The 18,392-nt window shown below is 37.6% G+C and overlaps 1 protein-coding gene and 1 long non-coding RNA gene across 2 annotated transcripts; both read right to left on the reverse strand.

The window, feature by feature from the left end:
- Positions 1 to 7,406: 7,406 nt before the first annotated feature.
- Positions 7,407 to 8,772, reverse strand: LOC147286173 (uncharacterized). The gene is made up of 3 exons (XR_015122082.1): positions 8,702 to 8,772; positions 8,491 to 8,586; positions 7,407 to 7,836 (listed from the first exon to the last, which is right to left on the reverse strand). It is a non-coding gene; the product is annotated as an uncharacterized LOC147286173 (long non-coding RNA).
- A 1,338-nt stretch (positions 8,773 to 10,110) lies between these two features.
- LOC147286174 (uncharacterized) lies at positions 10,111 to 15,805 on the reverse strand. Its single transcript, XM_086240692.1, has 9 exons — positions 13,365 to 15,805; positions 13,162 to 13,267; positions 12,381 to 13,063; positions 11,577 to 12,105; positions 11,254 to 11,466; positions 11,066 to 11,158; positions 10,804 to 10,917; positions 10,247 to 10,722; positions 10,111 to 10,153 (listed from the first exon to the last, which is right to left on the reverse strand). Exons 1-9 carry the CDS (start codon positions 15,803 to 15,805, stop codon positions 10,111 to 10,113), a joined length of 4,698 nt encoding a protein of 1,565 aa, XP_086096818.1.
- Positions 15,806 to 18,392: the final 2,587 nt, after the last annotated feature.

An 18,392-nucleotide genomic window follows, 5' to 3' on the forward strand; every position in this document is an offset into this window, starting at 1 on the left:
CCGTTGAGTATTTTAAGATACGAGTTTACATCAGCAAAGATTATAAATATGACAATTTTAGTTGAGTAGTTTGTTAATATGAATTTAAAATATTTTTATCCTTAAGGCATGTTTGGAAAGAGGTGATATTTGAATTGTAAGAAATTCCTTTTTGGGCATGTTCGTTTTGATATGAAATAAGCAGTTTTAAACCGTCCTATTTGTACCCTCACCTAATAGGTACCAATTGCTCTGCACTCGCCTAGAGATGACTCGGCGGTGTATGACCAACATTTGCTCTGCACTTGCCTAGTCGGCGATGTATGACCAGCATAGTATATTGCTCTGCACTCGCCTAGAGATGATTCGGCAGTGTATGACCAGCATTATAAGCTCTGCGTGCACGTATGACCAGCAAATCCCTGGGTACTAGTACGAAGTGACTTTATACGGTACATGAGATCTTACTTTGATTAAGTATTAAGTTGTGAGATGTATTAATTTGAATATTAGTGTTTTATTTGAGGATTTAAACGGTATTACTATCTAATTTATTTTATGGGAAATTTTTGAAGCCTCTAGTATACTTGAGTTATTTAAATCTATGCGTTTGAAAGATTCATGATGTTTTTAGAAAGGTTTGTAAATTGGTTTAAAATTGAAGGATTTCAAAACCAAGTCTGATTTTAAGGAAAAAAGGTTTTAAGTATGGAAATAAGTTCACGAAGAGTTTTTATACTATTAAATTAGTTTATGTCCACTCACTGAGTTTCCTCTCACGCTTTGTTATTTTGTTTTAAATTTCCCCCAGGTAGGAGCGGTTGAGCCAAGAGGAACGTCGAGGCATTTTGAAATACGTTTGAGAACCTAGTAGGCTAGAGTTCCTTTATATCTTTATTTTTATAAAATCTAGACTAACTCTGATAACCAGTACAAATTAGTTGTATGTTATTTATTTTATCCTTGGATGGGTCAGAGACCCTTGTTGCAGTTGTGGTAGAGGTGGTTGAATATTAGAAGTGTTTTCTTCTACAGATCCTTTAAATTTGGGTTATTCCAATTTCAGGAGAGGTTCTATCGAATTTTCGGTAGGATTTCCTTTGGTTTTGGATCCCGTAGGACCACTCCGGGTTTCAGGGTTGAATTCTTGGGGCGGTCCTGTCAGATGGCTGAATGCTTGATTAATCAAGCATTTTGCGTGACTGCTGCTAGTGTGAACGCTGGGCGAAAACCTTGCTGGCTTGACTTGTGAGCTCGGCTCACATGGGAGAGTGAGAGAGAGAGAGAGAGAGAGAGAGAGAGAGAGAGAGAGAGAGAGAGAGAGAGAGATAGGAAGAAATGGTGGCAGCTTGCGGCTGGAGAATGGCTTGGCTTGCGGCTTGGTGGCTCATGTGGGTTGCGGAAGTGAGAGGAAGGGGAAAGCTGCTGCACGTGTCGCCGTCCAATTGGCTGGAGCCAAGATTAATCAAAGTGAAGAGAGAGGTGGAAGGGTGCTAGTTGTAACGACCCGACCCAAATTTCCTTGGAAATTTAAAATTTTTTATATAACTTTGTTCATTTAAGAGATTTTATAAAGAAACAAAATTTGAAAAAAAAAAAACCTCGGAAGAATTTTCATTAAATTACTTTGGAAATATTTTGAGAATTTATTTTAAAGATTTTGGGATTTGATTTGAGAAATAAAAAGGTTGTGATTAAATTTTTAATTTTTGTTTTAAATTGGGCTTGACCCAAAAGTTGACTTTTAAAATTAGTGGACTTTCGTCTTTGACTTTAGGCACGTTGGATATGTCTCGACTCATGAGTTCGTAGACACGAAGCATGCGTAAATTGGAGTTACGGGCTTTTGAAGTGAGGGGCAAACTTGTAATTTTGTTTGGGCCGAGTTTAAATAACCAAAAGTCAGAAATTTCTCTCTCTTCCCTCATTTCTCTCTATCTCTCCCCGTGCTCTCTCTCTTTTTCCCGATTCTCTCTCCTCCTCTCCTCATTGGCCATAACTCTAAGATCCGACCTCTGATTTAGGCGTTCTTAGTGGCATTGGAAAAGTATCGATGATACTTTTCTATTGGTGGTCTCGGATCAACCATCCGACCACCCACGACAGCGCAGCAAGCCACCAAAGTTGCGACTGCATATAATGACCCGACCCAAATTTATTTAGAAATTTAAAGATTTTGGGCTAATTTTTTTATTTTCGTCTTAAATTGGCCTTGACCCCAAAGTTGACCTTCCTTATTAGTGAGTTTTTGATTTTGACTTTGGGCCTGTTAGATAGGTCTCGAGTCCACGAGTTTGTAGACACGAAGCACGCGTAAATCGAAGTTACGATTTGAGTTTTACGGATGTTCAAAGTGAGGGGCAATTTTGTAAAATGGCATGAATGGATTTTAAATACCCAAAAGTCTATTTTTTCTCTGATTCTCTCTCCTCTCTCCCTGGTCCTCTCCCTGTCCCGCGTGTCTCTCTCTCTCTCTCTCTCACTCTCGCCGCCCCTGCCACCAGCGCGTGAAGGTTCGTCTAGCGGCGGCTGGGGTCGGACTTTGGCTCCCTGCCATCGCCGTCCCTCCCTCCTCCTTCCCTTGGTCTCCCCTTGCTTCGGCGACCAGGCTCGACAGAGAAACGTCGCGAGACAGAGAAGATGTTATCGTCGGTGATCTCTAGTTTTCCGGCCAAGACGCGACGTCGGACCCACTGGGTCTTAATCCTCTCACCACGGCGAGTTCAGCCATGGTACTCCTATGCTCCGATTATGCTCCACGACGGAGCAATGAGCTCCGGAACTCCAACGCAGCCGCCAGATTCCGCCGTAGATTCCGGGGAGATTTGGCCATCTACCCAGTTACGAAATTGATCCTCTAGGTATGGGCTATCTTTCCCCTAAGGTGCGTTTGTCCAATTATGAGAAATTGAAAATTTGATTTTACGGTTTTTGTTATTTTTCGAATTTCTTAAATTGGAGATGAAATTGAGATGTTTTTGTGCAATTGAAGGATCCTTTGTGCAATTAGAAATAATTCGAGTTGAAATTGGGTAATTTCCAGGTCATGCCGCTCCTGCCACCTCCGATTTCCGCCACTCATGGTGGCGGGTTGAGTAGTTTTCGCGCCAATTAGTCTCCCCGAGGCTAATTCCAGAGCCTGTTGTGTTTTGGGTGAGTTTCCTGGAATTTTTGGGTGTAGTTGGGGCCGGGCAGCCACCGTGTGTGGTGGTGGGCCGCCTGACTCAGTCGTAGAATGACCAGATTGTGAAACCTAGTTTAAACTATTGGATTGTCTGGTCTTAATAGGTACACAGGTTCGGGAAATCTTATTCCCGATGTTGTCATGCTGCAGGATTGGAGATCCGAGAAAAGGTGTCTGGAAGGCAATTCTGTCTTTTCACAAGTTGCACGGTGAGTGAAACTTATTTGGTTATATTGTTGAGTACCGTTGGTGAATTGTCTGCTATATGTGATTTGTGGTTGTAAGTTGGAGGAGGCTAAGTGTAGGATTAGATTATGAGAATGAGTGGATAATGATTTTGAGGCTAAGGGATTAATTGGGAATTATAGAGATGCCCTGAGAATAATTGCTGATTTAGATGAGAAATGTTTATTATCGAGGTTATTGATTGGTGATTTGACAATCGTTAGGCCAGAATGATCTGATTAATTTTTGAGGAAGATGTTGAGTCTTGATGTTGGTTTGAGTGATGTTGACTGGATTGGAATTTTATGGAAAACAGAAACTTAGATTCCGTTCAATTAAGAGGGCGTATCAATCCTTTTATCTCCTTACTTGGAATTCGTTTAATAAATCTCCCAAATTATGAAATTAGGCATGTTTTTATACTAGGTTGACCGTATTTCACCTTTCGACTAATCTAGTGGCAAACAAGTGAAGGATCGTGAGTAGGAATCAATATCCGGAAAAGATTCGGCATAACTCGGTATAAAAGTGAGTGGATTTCGTTTAATAAATGTTTTATGCAATTTATGATTTATTTATTTAAAGAAAGTTATTTACTTATTGCATGCTAAATTAACTAACGGATTTAAACAAACTAGTGCACGTTTATCCATATTGAAAAGAGGAAAATAAAAATGATTTACTATTATTGTTTGAAAGCTTAAATTTATGATTAACTAACTTGGTATTTTCGATTAACGATTTATGAGATGTTTTGAGATCTGTTGGATTGTATAAGTTTGAAAATCATTGGTTAATTAAATATTTTGATATGTATAAATGATGAGTTCAGGGTTGCATTACATGGTTTTCATATGGATAGTTTCTAGAAGTAGTTTTTGGCATTATTTTAGGAAAGTTTTATTATTGAATTTTTGTCCTTTGGAAATGATTTGGATCTAGTAGCATGATTATCATAAGGAAGGTTTATGGAAATGGTTCTTGGGTATTATTCTAAGCTGTTTATGATTAAAACTTCTATTTCTTTGGAAATGATTGTGATTGAGCAGTCTTCACGATTTGAGAATGATTTTATTTTAACGGATTTATTGAACGAATTATATTTTCAGTTTTATCTGGATGAGTATTCTGGAGATGTGGTTTATTGAGATATCCAAAAGCAGTTTCAAACCGCATCTTAGTACCCCCCCTCAGTAGATATAAAATTGCTCTGCACTCGCCTAGAGATGACTCGGCAGTATATGACCAGTATTTGCTCTGCACTAGCTTGCCCAGTCGGCGGTGTATGACTAGCATTTGCTCTGCACTTGCCCAGTCGGCGGTGTATGACTAGCATTATATATTGCTCTGCACTCGCCTAGAGATGACTCGGCAGTGTATGACCAGCATTTGCTCTGCACTTACCTAGTTGGCGGTGTATGACCAGCATGACATATTGCTCTGCATTTGCCTAGTCGACGGTGTATGACCATCATCACATATTGCTCTGCACCTGCTTAGAGATGACTCGGTAGTGTATGACCAGCAGTTCCCCAGGTACTAGTGTGGCGTGAGATTTCAGTTTGTGGAGTATTTTGAGAAATGAATTTGCATCAGTAAATATTTTAAATGACAATTTCAGTAAGGCTTTGCGTGTTTATTTCAGATATTTTAATAGTTTCACAGCTTGAGAGTATTATTTGTTCTTCAGAGTTTGATTTACAGTTTCGAGGTGATTTAAAAATGGATTTGAGAAATGGTTTTAAAACTGGGGAATTTTTTAAAAAAATTAGTTTAAAGTAAACGAGCAGTTTTACAAATGGTTTTCAAGGAGTTGGTTCTAAAGTTTATTTTTTTGTCCACTCACAGAGATTATTCTCACGTTTTATCTTTTTTACGTTTTCCCCCCAGGTTTAAAGATCGCTGAGGTTGGACCGCACCACGTCGAGGCATCAGTTTTTCCCACCATTCGTCCGTTAACGATGTTGGCACAATATTCTTGTCTTATTTGATTGTATGTTTTTGGATGTTGCAAAAATTTTATTTAATTATGTTTTGTTTAAATTCAGACATAAATTTTGGGTAACAGTGGAGATTAGCGGGCCTAACACCCGGTTGGTGTTGGACTCCACAGGATCACTCCGGGTTCCAGTGTGGAAGCTGGGGACGGTCCTGTCACGGCACCACCGCGATCTCACTATTCCTGCATAAATTGGATGGCCGAACCTACTGTGCTTTGTTCCCCTCGTCATGGTGAGTCCAGCCATGGTCTTCGTTCGTTCATACGATGAAACCAGAATTTTTCCAACCAATCCGCATAAATTCTACCTTAATTAAAGATTCTGTTATTAATCTAAGTGATGATCAAGAGCCAGCAAACTTTGATACTATTTTTGACTCTATCGTCAAAAATATGCATAAATTGTCCCCTGAAAAGCTTATAATTCAAATGCACTTATTATTAAACTCTGAAGATACTTCATCATCACAAGAGGACAGAAGGGCATCCTCTAACAATGGCGATAATAATGGAGATGATTGTTATGGAATCTCTACCCCACTAAAGTAGAGAAAAAGAACTTTTAATCAGTAATAATTGCGGTAGACAGCCTGACTCCACCTTCATCCAGGACAGTCTCCCAATTATTAAAGTTGTAATTTTTAAAAGATTTACTTTCACTATTTGCTTTAGTTGGCTTGTCAGTTTGTCTCTGGAGATAAGATTCCTTATCTTTTCTCTGTTTACTTTATTTATGTTGTCGGGGTCTCAACTCCTATAAAAGACCACCTTCGGTCTGTTGAAGGGCATCTTTCGTAGGTGAATTTCTTTCTTTTCTTGTAAAAATTTGTGAGCTTAGAGTGTCTTGAGGAGTGGTGTGCTCTTATAATCAAGTGTGGTGTGCTACTACAAACTTATACTCGATTGTTGTCATGTAAGTTTGTTCATTAAATAAATTTCCATCCTTATGATTATATCTCTTATATATTTCATTTCAGCATGTGTTAATATATAATTTTATATATATATATATGTGCTTGTGCTTGTTTTTCTGGTGCTATGTGTTCTAATGCAGAAAATGTAATGTGATGCTTTATTTACATTATTAATTGCTTTACACTAGGTTGACCAAGTTACTGAACAGAAATTCAAACACTGTCTAGTTTATCTGGTTTAATGTTTGTTGGTTTAACTAAATTGGTTTTGTATAAAGGAAAATCAACATATGCAGACATGTTGATGACTTCAACTTGCTTTAAAAAGGAATTCACTACAAGAAAAATGTCGATAGATATCAGTCGTGGACTGATATCTATTTGGGTAGCCGTCTGATATAGCGCGTCGTGATATCTAATGTATGGTATTTTAGATATCAGTTTTAAACTGATATGTAAACATTGTTTATTATATCATTTTTCTTTTTCAACCTGATATCCTAAATACAAAATAGATATCCAATTTGATATTATTTCTGATATCTATAAAATCCAAGTACCAACAGGATTGGTCAATAGATATCGTATTGGATGCTAATACTGACATATAACTCGATATCAATATCAGGTTTGAGGTAGAATATGATATAAAACTATAGTATCAATATCAGGTCTATATTAGAATCTGATATATATAATCTTGATATCAATATCAGGTATGGAATAGGTTCTGATATCTAAATATTGTTTTTATATCAAATCTGAGAAAGAACCTGATATCAAAGCGTTATAAAATATCAATTATTAGTCTAAAACTGATATCGTTTAGTATGTCGATTTCACAAAAGAAAATTGGAATACAACTTGCTATATCAGTTTTTTTTCACCTAAAAAATGATATGAATACATAAATTTGAGCCTGTACATAAATTTGTGCAGCCATAAAATCTTCCATGCATTCTCATTCCATATATTTCAATAATCACCAATAACAATATTCAAAGCTGCCTACATGTACATAATCACCAATAACAATACAAATATCCAACAAGATAACCATATATATATTTTTTGTTTTGTAGAGGTCTAAACATACCATGCCACCAGCCTAATAACTAAGGCAATATTGCCTAAACCCTGCTTGTTAAGACCTTTACAAAACCAAAACAATGTACCAAACGCTGCCCACATGTACAAAATAACATGACAGCACCTAGCCTAATTAATCTGCAAATCAGCACTATGTCTAGCTAGCTAGCTAGTTCTATCTTCAATTCTGCCATCCTTTACAAAATAGTCATGGCAGCATGTATGATCTAATTAAAAGCACCAAATCTTCAATCTTCTTCCATGCTTTACAAAAAATGAGCATGCACGACAGCTTTCTTCTATCCACAAAAAAGGCAAAATGCACACCACCTACCAATTAACTTGTCGGTCTAAAGATAATTGTTCAGAAAATCTCCCCATTCCACACGCAACTCATCTATTTGATCTTGTGTGTATCCGCTTCGCTTGGTCTTCATATTGGACCACTGAAAACATCAAAGGAACATATATTCTTTAATTTAATCACAAATTCATTGATCTCATAAGTTCTATATACTGAATACATGCATGCCTTATTAATCTCAATTTTCAACTAAACATGCATATGCATAAAGAATAAAAGCAAGTCAGAGTAGTTGAATGGACAATAGCAGCACTAGAAAATGAGTTGCTGCCTAACAACCCTCCCATTTCCTTGCTTCATGCATATGTGTGCTTTTAAGAAAATTGCTTATCCTTGAAAAGAGACCACACTATAAGAAAAGCACCAAATATTCCTTCTCCCTGTAGTTGCAACCCTGTTTCAAATTAATAATATATAGTAACAATATGACACAAAGCAGCAGAGGTTCTCAGAGGTTCTCCACTCTAACTTTCACATTAATTTCAAATACCTCTCTCTCAAACATCAAAGATGCAGTTTCTCCAAGTTGAACTTAGTCAAAAATTTGGGTATGCATGCATGCATGCAGTTTCTACATTGTTTATTGAACCACTTAAAGGATAAAAGGCAGATCAGATTATTCAATTGCATATATTACAAACCATACTTTTAAGTATTTAATCCAAATGCATGAACAACACAAACGCAATACAATCTAGCTTGGGTAGATATTTTTTTTATTAATTGGAAATCTGACCTTGGTCGCATAATCAAGGTTGGTATCCTCAATAATTTCCTTCATGTACTGCATCACATAGTAACCACACTCAACACCACCAGGTTGCTTTGGACACTATGCATGATATATCCAAAAAAATGGCACATAGTTAATATTCAAGCCATATGCATATGTGGACTTGTCAGACAAATAAAATTAAGGTTAATGACATTAAAGGTTGAGGACTTACGAATAGATGCCTCCACTGGGGCGTTTTCTTATTTGTCCTACCCGTGAGTCCATTAAAGTGTCTAATAGCACTTAATTAACAAAAATTGAAAATTTTAATTATATGTCTTGAAACAAAGATGGTATATAAATCTGGGGAAAAAAAGAGTGGTTACAATGAATCAAATAAAAGTAAAGTCTTACTTGTTGACAATTGCCATCCACTCTTTGTCATGGGTTTGCTTTGGAAGAGGGTCCATGATAAAAACTGCATCTTTATCTTCATTGATAATGGTCAAAATCCAGTGTGCCCTTGAAAAGGTTAACATTAATCAGCAAGTACAATCTGATTTGCCCATATGAAAACAATTTGCTTTAAATTAATCAATAGATAAGTAATTTCAGAAACTTACCCAGAATTGTATGGAAGTAAAAAAAACACGATCTGATTTGCCCATATGAAAGCGATCTGCTAAATATTGTGATCGCTGTTGTGAGTCGCCTACTCCAAGTGAGATGCGCGAGGGGTCCACAAATGCAATCATTTCTTCCATGTGTGAGTTCAAAACCTTTTCATATAGGTGCCTAATTATTTATTTCAATTAGTTCATATCCTACCAGCTACTAGATCATAACTTAAATATTAGAGAAAATACTCATTGAATCAGCAAGCACAATTACCTCATGTAAAGCACGATGCACGTGGCCGATAATTCTTGCATCTCCATGATGGAAGTAATGTCCTCTTTCAAGATGTATAGACGTCGGACATGCCCAAAGAATTCTTCCTCTAAATCTGCTGCAATAGCTCTTCCACTTGTGGCCATCGCGTCACACACAAAACGATATAAGGCCTTGCAATTCGGAGGCACTCGCTTGCCAGCTTCTGATGTCTTGAATAACTCTTTCCTTATGACAGGATCCTGTTTTTTTTGTTTCTAGGGTGTTAAGAAAAAACAAGCAACACTCGTTAGAATAATAAAGATACATTATAAGGTCCAAAAACTTATAGAACAGTCAATAAAAGACTGTAGGCACTGCCATGTATGTCCCAAACAATGCCAACATATAAATTAGATTAATCCACAAAGCACAAATTACAAGAGACAACAATATAAAATGAAGTGCTCCTATTAATTTGCAATTGCAGTGTGCCAAAAAAGTTAGTTGCTAATTTTTTGACGTACTTTCATGGATTTACTGCTAATAGGATAGCTGAACTCTAGCATAGAAGCTAATAACCCTTCCAAGACTTCAAAAATCCTTCCCTACACTATATAAGGATTTGGATAACTTGTATACAAAGAAAAAATGGCTAGAAAGGTCTGCCTTTAATGAGCTCATATAGGTTTACGGCTTTGTATTCAGTTTTTAGTTGATGCTTTAAATCCAAACCCACACTGACCCAAATGGAACTATACATGCTGAGCATCAACCATTTAGTGACCCATCATTCAGCTTTATGTAACACCCACTACACAAACCAAGCCAAACTTATAGAACAGTCAATAAAAGATTGTTTTAAGACTGTAGGCAAACATTTTTTAAGGTATGTTTTTACAAGTACGTGTTCACAAGATTATCATAATGGAAAGAGGGATCGAGAGCAGCTACCTTGACAGTTTCTGCAATATCGACCTCTTCAACCTCCACTACTTCAACATCAGCAGCTTTCTTTTTCACCTCGACATCCACACCCTTAGCCTTGTCCTCATAAACACAGCTTGCTTTATCTGACATCAAACCTTGGCCTGCAGGTACCATCTTTGGTGTAACAGGTGAATCACCACGTTGTTTCTTCTCTAATATTTCAAGCCTCTCCAAAAGCCCCTCACGGTCCTTCAGAAACATTGCAATCAGCTCTTTCTTTGTAATTATCTCCCTCGGTTTTTTAGGTATGTTGAAGTACACATGAGGGTTGACATTCCCACCTACTGCTCTGACCCTACCAGAATGCTCAGGTGTGTTCAAAGCCATTGTCAGCACATCATTAGCACCTTCAACCTTCAACTCTCCATTTTTCTTCTTTTCCAGCAAATCATCCTGACATTATAATGCATAATTTAAATAATTATCAATGAATAAGCAATGGCAGTCATGTATAAGCACAATGTAAATCCTTACAATGATATTCACTACTTCAGAAACTTCCTCATCCAATTTCCCATTAGAGTCTTCTCGTGCCCTCTTCCATAGGACTGAACGGTCGAGGTCATCCTCCCCAAAACTTTCTTTCCTCTAAGTTATAATAAAAATAATGCACAATTTATAAGTTTATAATTAAAACCACTAAAAGATGAGGCCTTTATTAAAAAAAAAATACCAGAACTTGTGGGCTTATAAATAAGGCAAGTGCTGCCAACAGATGGATTGTTAAGAATCTTACCAAAGTCTCCTCCAATCCAATGTAGCCCTTCCGTGAAAGTTTATGATGATACTTCCTCTTGAGGGTTTTTTGACGTTGAACCTCGTGTTTTTCCTACAATTAAGACAACACCATATTGTCAAATAAAGTACCTACCAGTCAGTTAAATCAAAACACATAAATCTAAATTTCATACATATATAACATACCATAAAGGACTGCGTAACCCTGCCAGCAACAAACTGATCCCAATGGACTTGCTCGATGCTTTTATACTCCTTTGGTGGTGATTTTAACATCTTCTCATCATTTATGAATGGGAGAATGTATTTGCGTGTCAGCATAGTCTTGAATGTTCTCCATTTGATGCCAACGGACGACAAAACATGTTTCCTGCTTGACGGGTCCAGCTCAAATGCACCCTACATCAAGTGGATCATTAAAAAAAAGCACATGGTTATCCACTAAATAAAGTAAAAAAGGCTAAAAGGAAGGTGCAGTTGCAAGTTCAATTCTAAGGTTTCATAATTACCATAACATCCTCCCATATGTTCTGTTTTATGGTGTCATCTACAGCTGGCCAGTTTTTATAAATGATTGGCACTGTGGTCCGAGCTAAAACCCCAATGTATGACATAAAAGTTGAACGTGCATCTCCGCAAGGTGCGCCAAAGGAGTTAAACTCCACTTTCACCTTTCTTCCTTGTGCTTTCTTCACAACAACTCTGTGCATGGTTGTAACCCCACGACCAGTCTGCTTGGCCTTGGACTTGGCATTTTTTGCCTTGGACTTGGCTGGTGATGACACATTTTTGGCTTTGGGTTTGGCTGGTGATGAGGTCTTTTTAGCCTTGGACTTGGCTGGTGATGAGGCCTTTTTAGCCTTGGACTTGGCTAGTGATGAGCCCTTTTTAGCCTTGGACTTGGCTGGTGATGAGCCCTTTTTAGCCTTCCACTTGGCTGTTTCAACAATTTTTTTGGCCAGCTGTGTTGAGTTGGCCTTCCACTTGGCACTTCTCTTTTTCCTTGGTGTAGCCATTTCTGTTTTGCAGCTGTGGCTCCTGTTCCATATGAATAACAAATAAAGTCAGTATTAAAAATAATTTACTTAACAATTAAAAATAATTTACATATGAATAATTTACTTAAATGATTTACTTAACACAACTACAAGATCACAAATACAAAATACAAATAAAAGATCACAAATACAAAATACACATATAAATGATTAACTTAACACAACCAGCAGCAGCTAGCAGTACCATTACACATACATATATTCTCTCCATTACATTTTTTGCAAATAATGCACAATAGCAGCTCTATATATTACATTCTCTCTATTACATTGTTTTTCTTTTTATTTGCATGATGTATCCATATTCCCTCACAATCAGGCCTCTTGTAAGTGGTGTCATCCTCATTCATCAGCTCATCAAATTCCTCAACAGATGGAAGGCCATTGGTAAAGGACTCATGATCAATCACATTGTTCCCTAAATCATCCTCTTGAGAACAGTCATAATAGTCTTTATTAAGGGCTGCAATCACGACTGACCAGCTCGAATCAAGTGGATCATCTACATAAAAGACTTGCTTCACTTGGGCAGCCAATGCAAACGCATCTTTCTTATGACCTATTCTATTAAGGTTAACCAATAAGAACCCTAGGTCATCTATCTTTATGCCCTTATTATTCTCTACCCACATACACTTAAACAAAGGAACCCGAAAATCACAATAATGTAGCTCCCAAATTTCTTGGATAACCCCATAGAAAACCATGTCAGTGTAGACCGGATTCTTATCTTTCGCGCTCGCCACCTGCATTGTATTCGCCACCAAGGTAACCCCACTATTTTGGACAGAACGGTTATTGTCCCGTGCCTTTGTGTGAAAATGGCACCCCCCAATCTCATAACCCTCATACTTCAGCACACTCATTGATGGACCGTGAGCTAGCCGCCTCAATGACATTGTTATCTCCACCTCTCCAAGTTCAATTAGATGTAAAACCTATGGTAACAAAGATTGAGTTACACTTTGTAAAACTTTTCCAAAACACCAAAATTTTGTAACAGTCAAAGCTTTGTAAAGGTAACAAAGTAGCATACCTTTTGACGTAACCAGTAGATAAATTCACGGTTGTGGGCTTCTAGCAACCACTTATCACTTTTTTTTTTACTTGCATGTAATTCTTTCAAGTAGGCCTTGTGTTCTCTACCAACAGATTCCAAACAAAAACATCAAAATGATGATTTCAAATTAAATTAAATTCAATATGTTATAAGTCTAAGTGGTGGATAAATACACTTACTCGGCATAAGGTTCGACTTCTGAGGCATTCTCCAATACAATTCGGTGTGCTTGCTCCCAAGATTCGCGGTCTACTAAATGTGCCTTAGCCCCTGAGAGAGGTCTATTGCTGTTTTGTGCCCCCATCCGCGAGTGAGGAATTCCAATTGCTATTGGATCAGATAAATAGTCGGAGCAAAACTCCACAGCTTCCTCAGCGATGTAACTTTCAGCAATGCAACCCTCCGGTCGATTACGGTTCCGTACATAACCCTTTAAGACTTTCATGGCTCTTTCAAATAGATACATCCATCTATAGCAAACCGGTCCGCACAATCGAACTTCTCTAACAAGGTGAACGGTTAAATGCACCATTATATCGAAGAACGAAGGTGGGAAAATCTTCTCTAGCAAACATAAAGTTTCAACGAGATCGTATTGCACTTTATCCAACTTCGACACATCAACCACTTTAGTGCAAAGAGCATTAAAGAAGAAACATAGCCTTGTTATTGCATATCTCACGTGGATGGGCAGCACCGAACGTATGGCGATGGGTAGTAATTGCTGCATCAACGTGTGGCAATCATGAGACTTTAAACCATACAATTTCAACTCTTCCATGGATACGAGGTTTCGCACATTTGAAGAATAACATTCCGGGACCTTAGTACCCAACAAACACCTACATAGTGTTTTTTTCTCAACCCTAGAAAGAGTATATGGAGCTGCTGGCAAAAAAGTTCTTTTATTCCCAACCTCGGGTGCCAAGTCAAGTCTAACTCCCATTTCCACCAGATCTAAACGGGCAGCTACACCATCTTTGGTCTTCCCTTGAATGTTCAATAGAGTTCCAATAATGCTATCGCACACATTCTTCTCAATGTGCATTACATCCAAGCAATGCCTAATATGAAGTGACTTCCAATACTCAAGGTCAAAGAAAATTGATCTTTTCTTCCAACATGAAATAAGGGATTCACCACCTTTTGGCTTAGTTGACTTAGTCTTCCCGAAGTTACAATTGATTCCAGAAACTTTTTCTAAGACATCTTCGCCACTTAAAGGTGTAGGAGCCTCACGATCATCCTGCTTGTTATTAAAAGCAGCCTTTTGTTTTCGATATGGTTGGTTGCGGTCCAAGAATCTTCGGTGGCCTTGGAAACACATTTTCTTACCATGTTTCAAAAAAACCGAATCTGTGTCTTCTCCGCAAATGGGACATGCTTTATAACCCTTAACCGTGCACCCAGACAAGTTACCGTAAGCAGGAAAATCATTGATTGTCCACAAAAGTACAGCCCTCAAAAAGAAGATGTCTTTTCTAAATCCATCGTGCACTCCATCAATTCCCTCCCACAAGGTCTTCAAATCATCAACCAAAGGTTCTAAGTACACGTCTATATCGTTTCCCGGCTGCCTAGGACCAGAAATCAGCAAGGTTAACATCATAAACTTCCTTTTCATGCACAACCAAGGAGGAAGGTTATAAGTCACTAAAAGTACGGGCCAACAACTATACCGGCTGCTAAGGGAACTGTGCGGATTTATCCCATCAGCAGAAAGGGCAAGCCTTAAATTTCTAGGCTCACTTGCAAAATTTGGCCACTTTTGGTCAACCAACTTCCAAGCTGGAGAATCAGCTGGATGCCGCATCATGCCGTCACTCATTTTGTGTTCAGCATGCCAAGTCAGATTCTTTGAAGTCTCACAAGATTTAAACATCCGTTTAAATCTTGGAATAGGTGGAAAGTACCACAACAGTTTTGCTGCCACCCCTTCCTTCTTAACTTCTTCCTTGTTGACCTTCCACCGAGATAGATCACACTTGGGGCACCTTGTGTCATGCTCATATTGTTTTCTATACAAAATACAGTTGTTCGGACATGCATGAATCTTCTCATATTCCATTCCTAAAGCAGCCAATGTCTTTTTCGCCTCATACGTAGATAAGGGAAGCAAATGATCCTTTGGAAGCATATCTCCAAAGATGACCAGCATATCAGTAAAGCTATTGTCGGAATGACCATGTTTTGCCTTCAAATTGAACAACTTGACTAGGGCAGATAACTTGCTGTAATTATGACAATGTGGGTATAAGGGTCTCTCTCCTTCCTCAACAAACTTCATAAACTCATCCGGATTCTCATTGAAATTATCAAATGCACCTTCGTACATGTTGACTGTTTCAGACCCAAATACATCATGTTCTGACTCCACAAATGTAGGGGCAGCACACTCACCATGCCATATCCAATTATTATATCGCTTGTCTATACCATTAAAGTAAAGATGCTCCCTTACTATCTTAATGGTAAACTTATTCAAGTTCCCACATTTCACACAAGGACACTGAATGTACTTATGATTGGTAGCATTCCCTAATGCAAATGCCAAAAAATTCTCAACTCCCACCTCATACTCCTTAGTCATCCTATCAGCATGCATCCAGGTTTTATACATTGCCCTTAATTGTCGATATTAACTTCACATAAAGAGACAATAGCCAATTCAATATTAATGTGCAATCAAATTAAAATGCAAATTTCTCACCTAGCCTCTTATGAAACAAATACTCATTAATACATTTTAATTTTACCCTAAGAGGCAAACATTCATGTACTGCAATTTACATATAAGATTCAAAACATATATGTTATATATGGAAAACAAAAAGCTCATAAGAGACTTTAGAGGGACAACCTATTATTCCTAAAACTCAGCAAGTGTACCATACAGAAATCTACACTAGCCACTTTATTGTTCCCCCAATTTTTTTCAAATAAAAAACTTATATGCATACTAGGACAGCTCTTATGTCATAATTACAAGCACAAGCTTAAAATCAGAAGACCAAAATTGAACAGCAGCATGAATGTGATCGAAGTAAATAATTAAGAAATATACCTAGGTTAGCAATTCCTCATGTGTAAAAAGGGCTGCTGGTTATGTCTTCTAATACAAACAAAGTAAACCTGAAAAATGAAATGCACAATTTATAATTTGCTAAAACACAACAGAGTAAGTCAAACAAGGAGCCTCATTCAGTAATTAACTACCAGAAGCACCCATTTCTTAATTCAATCTCATCTAATTAAGAAAGTAAGAACAAAGAAGCATCACACCGACACATTTTTCTAACTTATTACCAGGATGGTACCATCAAAACAGTCCAAAAATCATAACAACAATATGTTTTATTTGTGAATATGATATGGTACCAATCTGCTGGGCCTCCACAACAAAAGCTCAAGTGGTTGGCCTACACTCACACATACCCATTGATTTTATGATTGCTTTCATGTGGTGTGAAGTGCAAATATATAGCCATATATTAATAGCAGGTTCCAGCTCATAAGAATCAAAGGCTGTCTATGTCAAACAAACGTTTGCAAATCAATTAACAATGAATAAGGCAGACATGGTAGTACTATTGTTAGCTCACACTTCACCAGACATCACCCCCCAACAACATAACCTTGTTTTATTAAATATAACACATTATTAAAGCAAGGAAAACATGCACTTCAATTATTTTCAAAAAAAATAAATGAAAAAAGTTGAACCTTCCATTTCTTCAGCATTACATTTTCTCACTTATTATAAAAGATTTAAAGTTTTGTTCTGGACCATGGATGATAATATAAAATTACAACTACTAGATAGTCCAAATCTCACTCACTAATTTAAAGTTTTGTTCTACAAAATGGAGCACAGAAAACGCCCTTGTGAGCAAACTAATTTACCCAAAAATTTAGAAACTAATTTACCTAGAAATTCACCTTCACCTGTCGAGAGCATCTTCAAGCGGTGGCGGCGACGACAAAGAGTGGCTGGGGTGCGACTGGTCAGGTTGTTCTTTGACGTCTGCGAATGGAGAGGCTAAGAGTCAAAGGGTGAGAGAGAGAAAGAGAAGTGAGAGTGAGAGAAACAGAAGAACTTACAATGAAGTCTGGGAGTGGCGACGGTGAGTGTGTGAAGCTGATGAGCAGATAGTCCAAATCTCACTCACTAATTTAAAGTTTTGTTCTACAAAATGGAGCACACAGAAAACGCCCTTGTGAGCAAACTAATTTACCCAAAAATTCAGAAACTAATTTACCCAGAAATTCATACTTCACCTGTCGAAAGGATCTTCAAGCGGTGGCGGCGATGGCAAGAGAGAGGCTGGGGTGCGACTGGTCAGGTTGTTCTTTGACGTCTGTGAATGGAGAGGCTAAGAGTCAGAGGGTGAGAGAGAGACAGAGAAGTGAGAGTGACAGAGAAGTGAGAGTGAGAGAGACAGACGAACTCACAATGAAGTCTGGGCCTGGAGTGGCGACGGCGACGGCGACTCCGACGATGAGTGTGTGACACTGATGAGCTGAGACAGTTTTTGCGAGATGGAATTTGTGAGAGATCGAGAGACAGATCGAGATCGAAGTGAGCGGGAGAGATAGATCGACCTAGGTTTTTAATTTTTAGTATATTCTGAATATGTCTAAGTGTTGGGACTTGGGAGTAGGACAAAAAAATTTAAGTCAGATAAAACACATTACATATCGGTGTTAGGATAAAAAAATTATAAGTGTTGTTTTAAGATATCAGTTAACAATTTATACTGATGTCTTTATAAGTTCTTAGAAAAATGACAATATTATATATCAGTTGAAAAAAACCATGTGATATCTAATAAAGTTTAGAAATCAGTTAAAAAATTATCTGATATTATAATTTTTATAATATCAGTCACATTCAAATCTGATATAAAATGGGTGATATCTATTGACATTTTTCTTGTAGTGATTATAGCATGAACTACTTTTGCTCATAACTAGAATGCACTTAGGTTGAATAAAGTGTAACTTGCAACCTTCTTTATGCATGAACCCAAGACCAATAACTGAATTACATGTCTCTTAATGAATAATTGGCACCTGGCCTGCATAATTAGAGTTATGATTTAAACAAATTAGAATGATTTGGAACCTAGCTTCACTGCTTTGCTTTAGTTTTGCATGTCTATAAGAATGTAAACTAACTGAACTAAAAGCTAGGTACTGGAATTGAA

The sequence above is a fragment of the Dryas octopetala genome, chromosome 4 (genome assembly GCF_963921425.1).
Source record: "Dryas octopetala chromosome 4, drDryOcto1.1, whole genome shotgun sequence".
NCBI classification, from domain to species: Eukaryota; Viridiplantae; Streptophyta; class Magnoliopsida; order Rosales; family Rosaceae; genus Dryas; species Dryas octopetala.

Coding starts and splice junctions, on each gene's coding strand:
- LOC147286174 (XM_086240692.1), bottom strand. CDS start 15,805: ATGTATAAAACCTGGATGCATGCTGATAGGATGACTAAGGAGTATGAG. Junction 13,268..13,364: donor GAAGTCGAACCTTATGCCGA/GTAAGTGTATTT, acceptor ATCTGTTGGTAG/AGAACACAAGGCCTACTTGA. Junction 11,159..11,253: donor GGGTTACGCAGTCCTTTATG/GTATGTTATATA, acceptor TCTTAATTGTAG/GAAAAACACGAGGTTCAACG.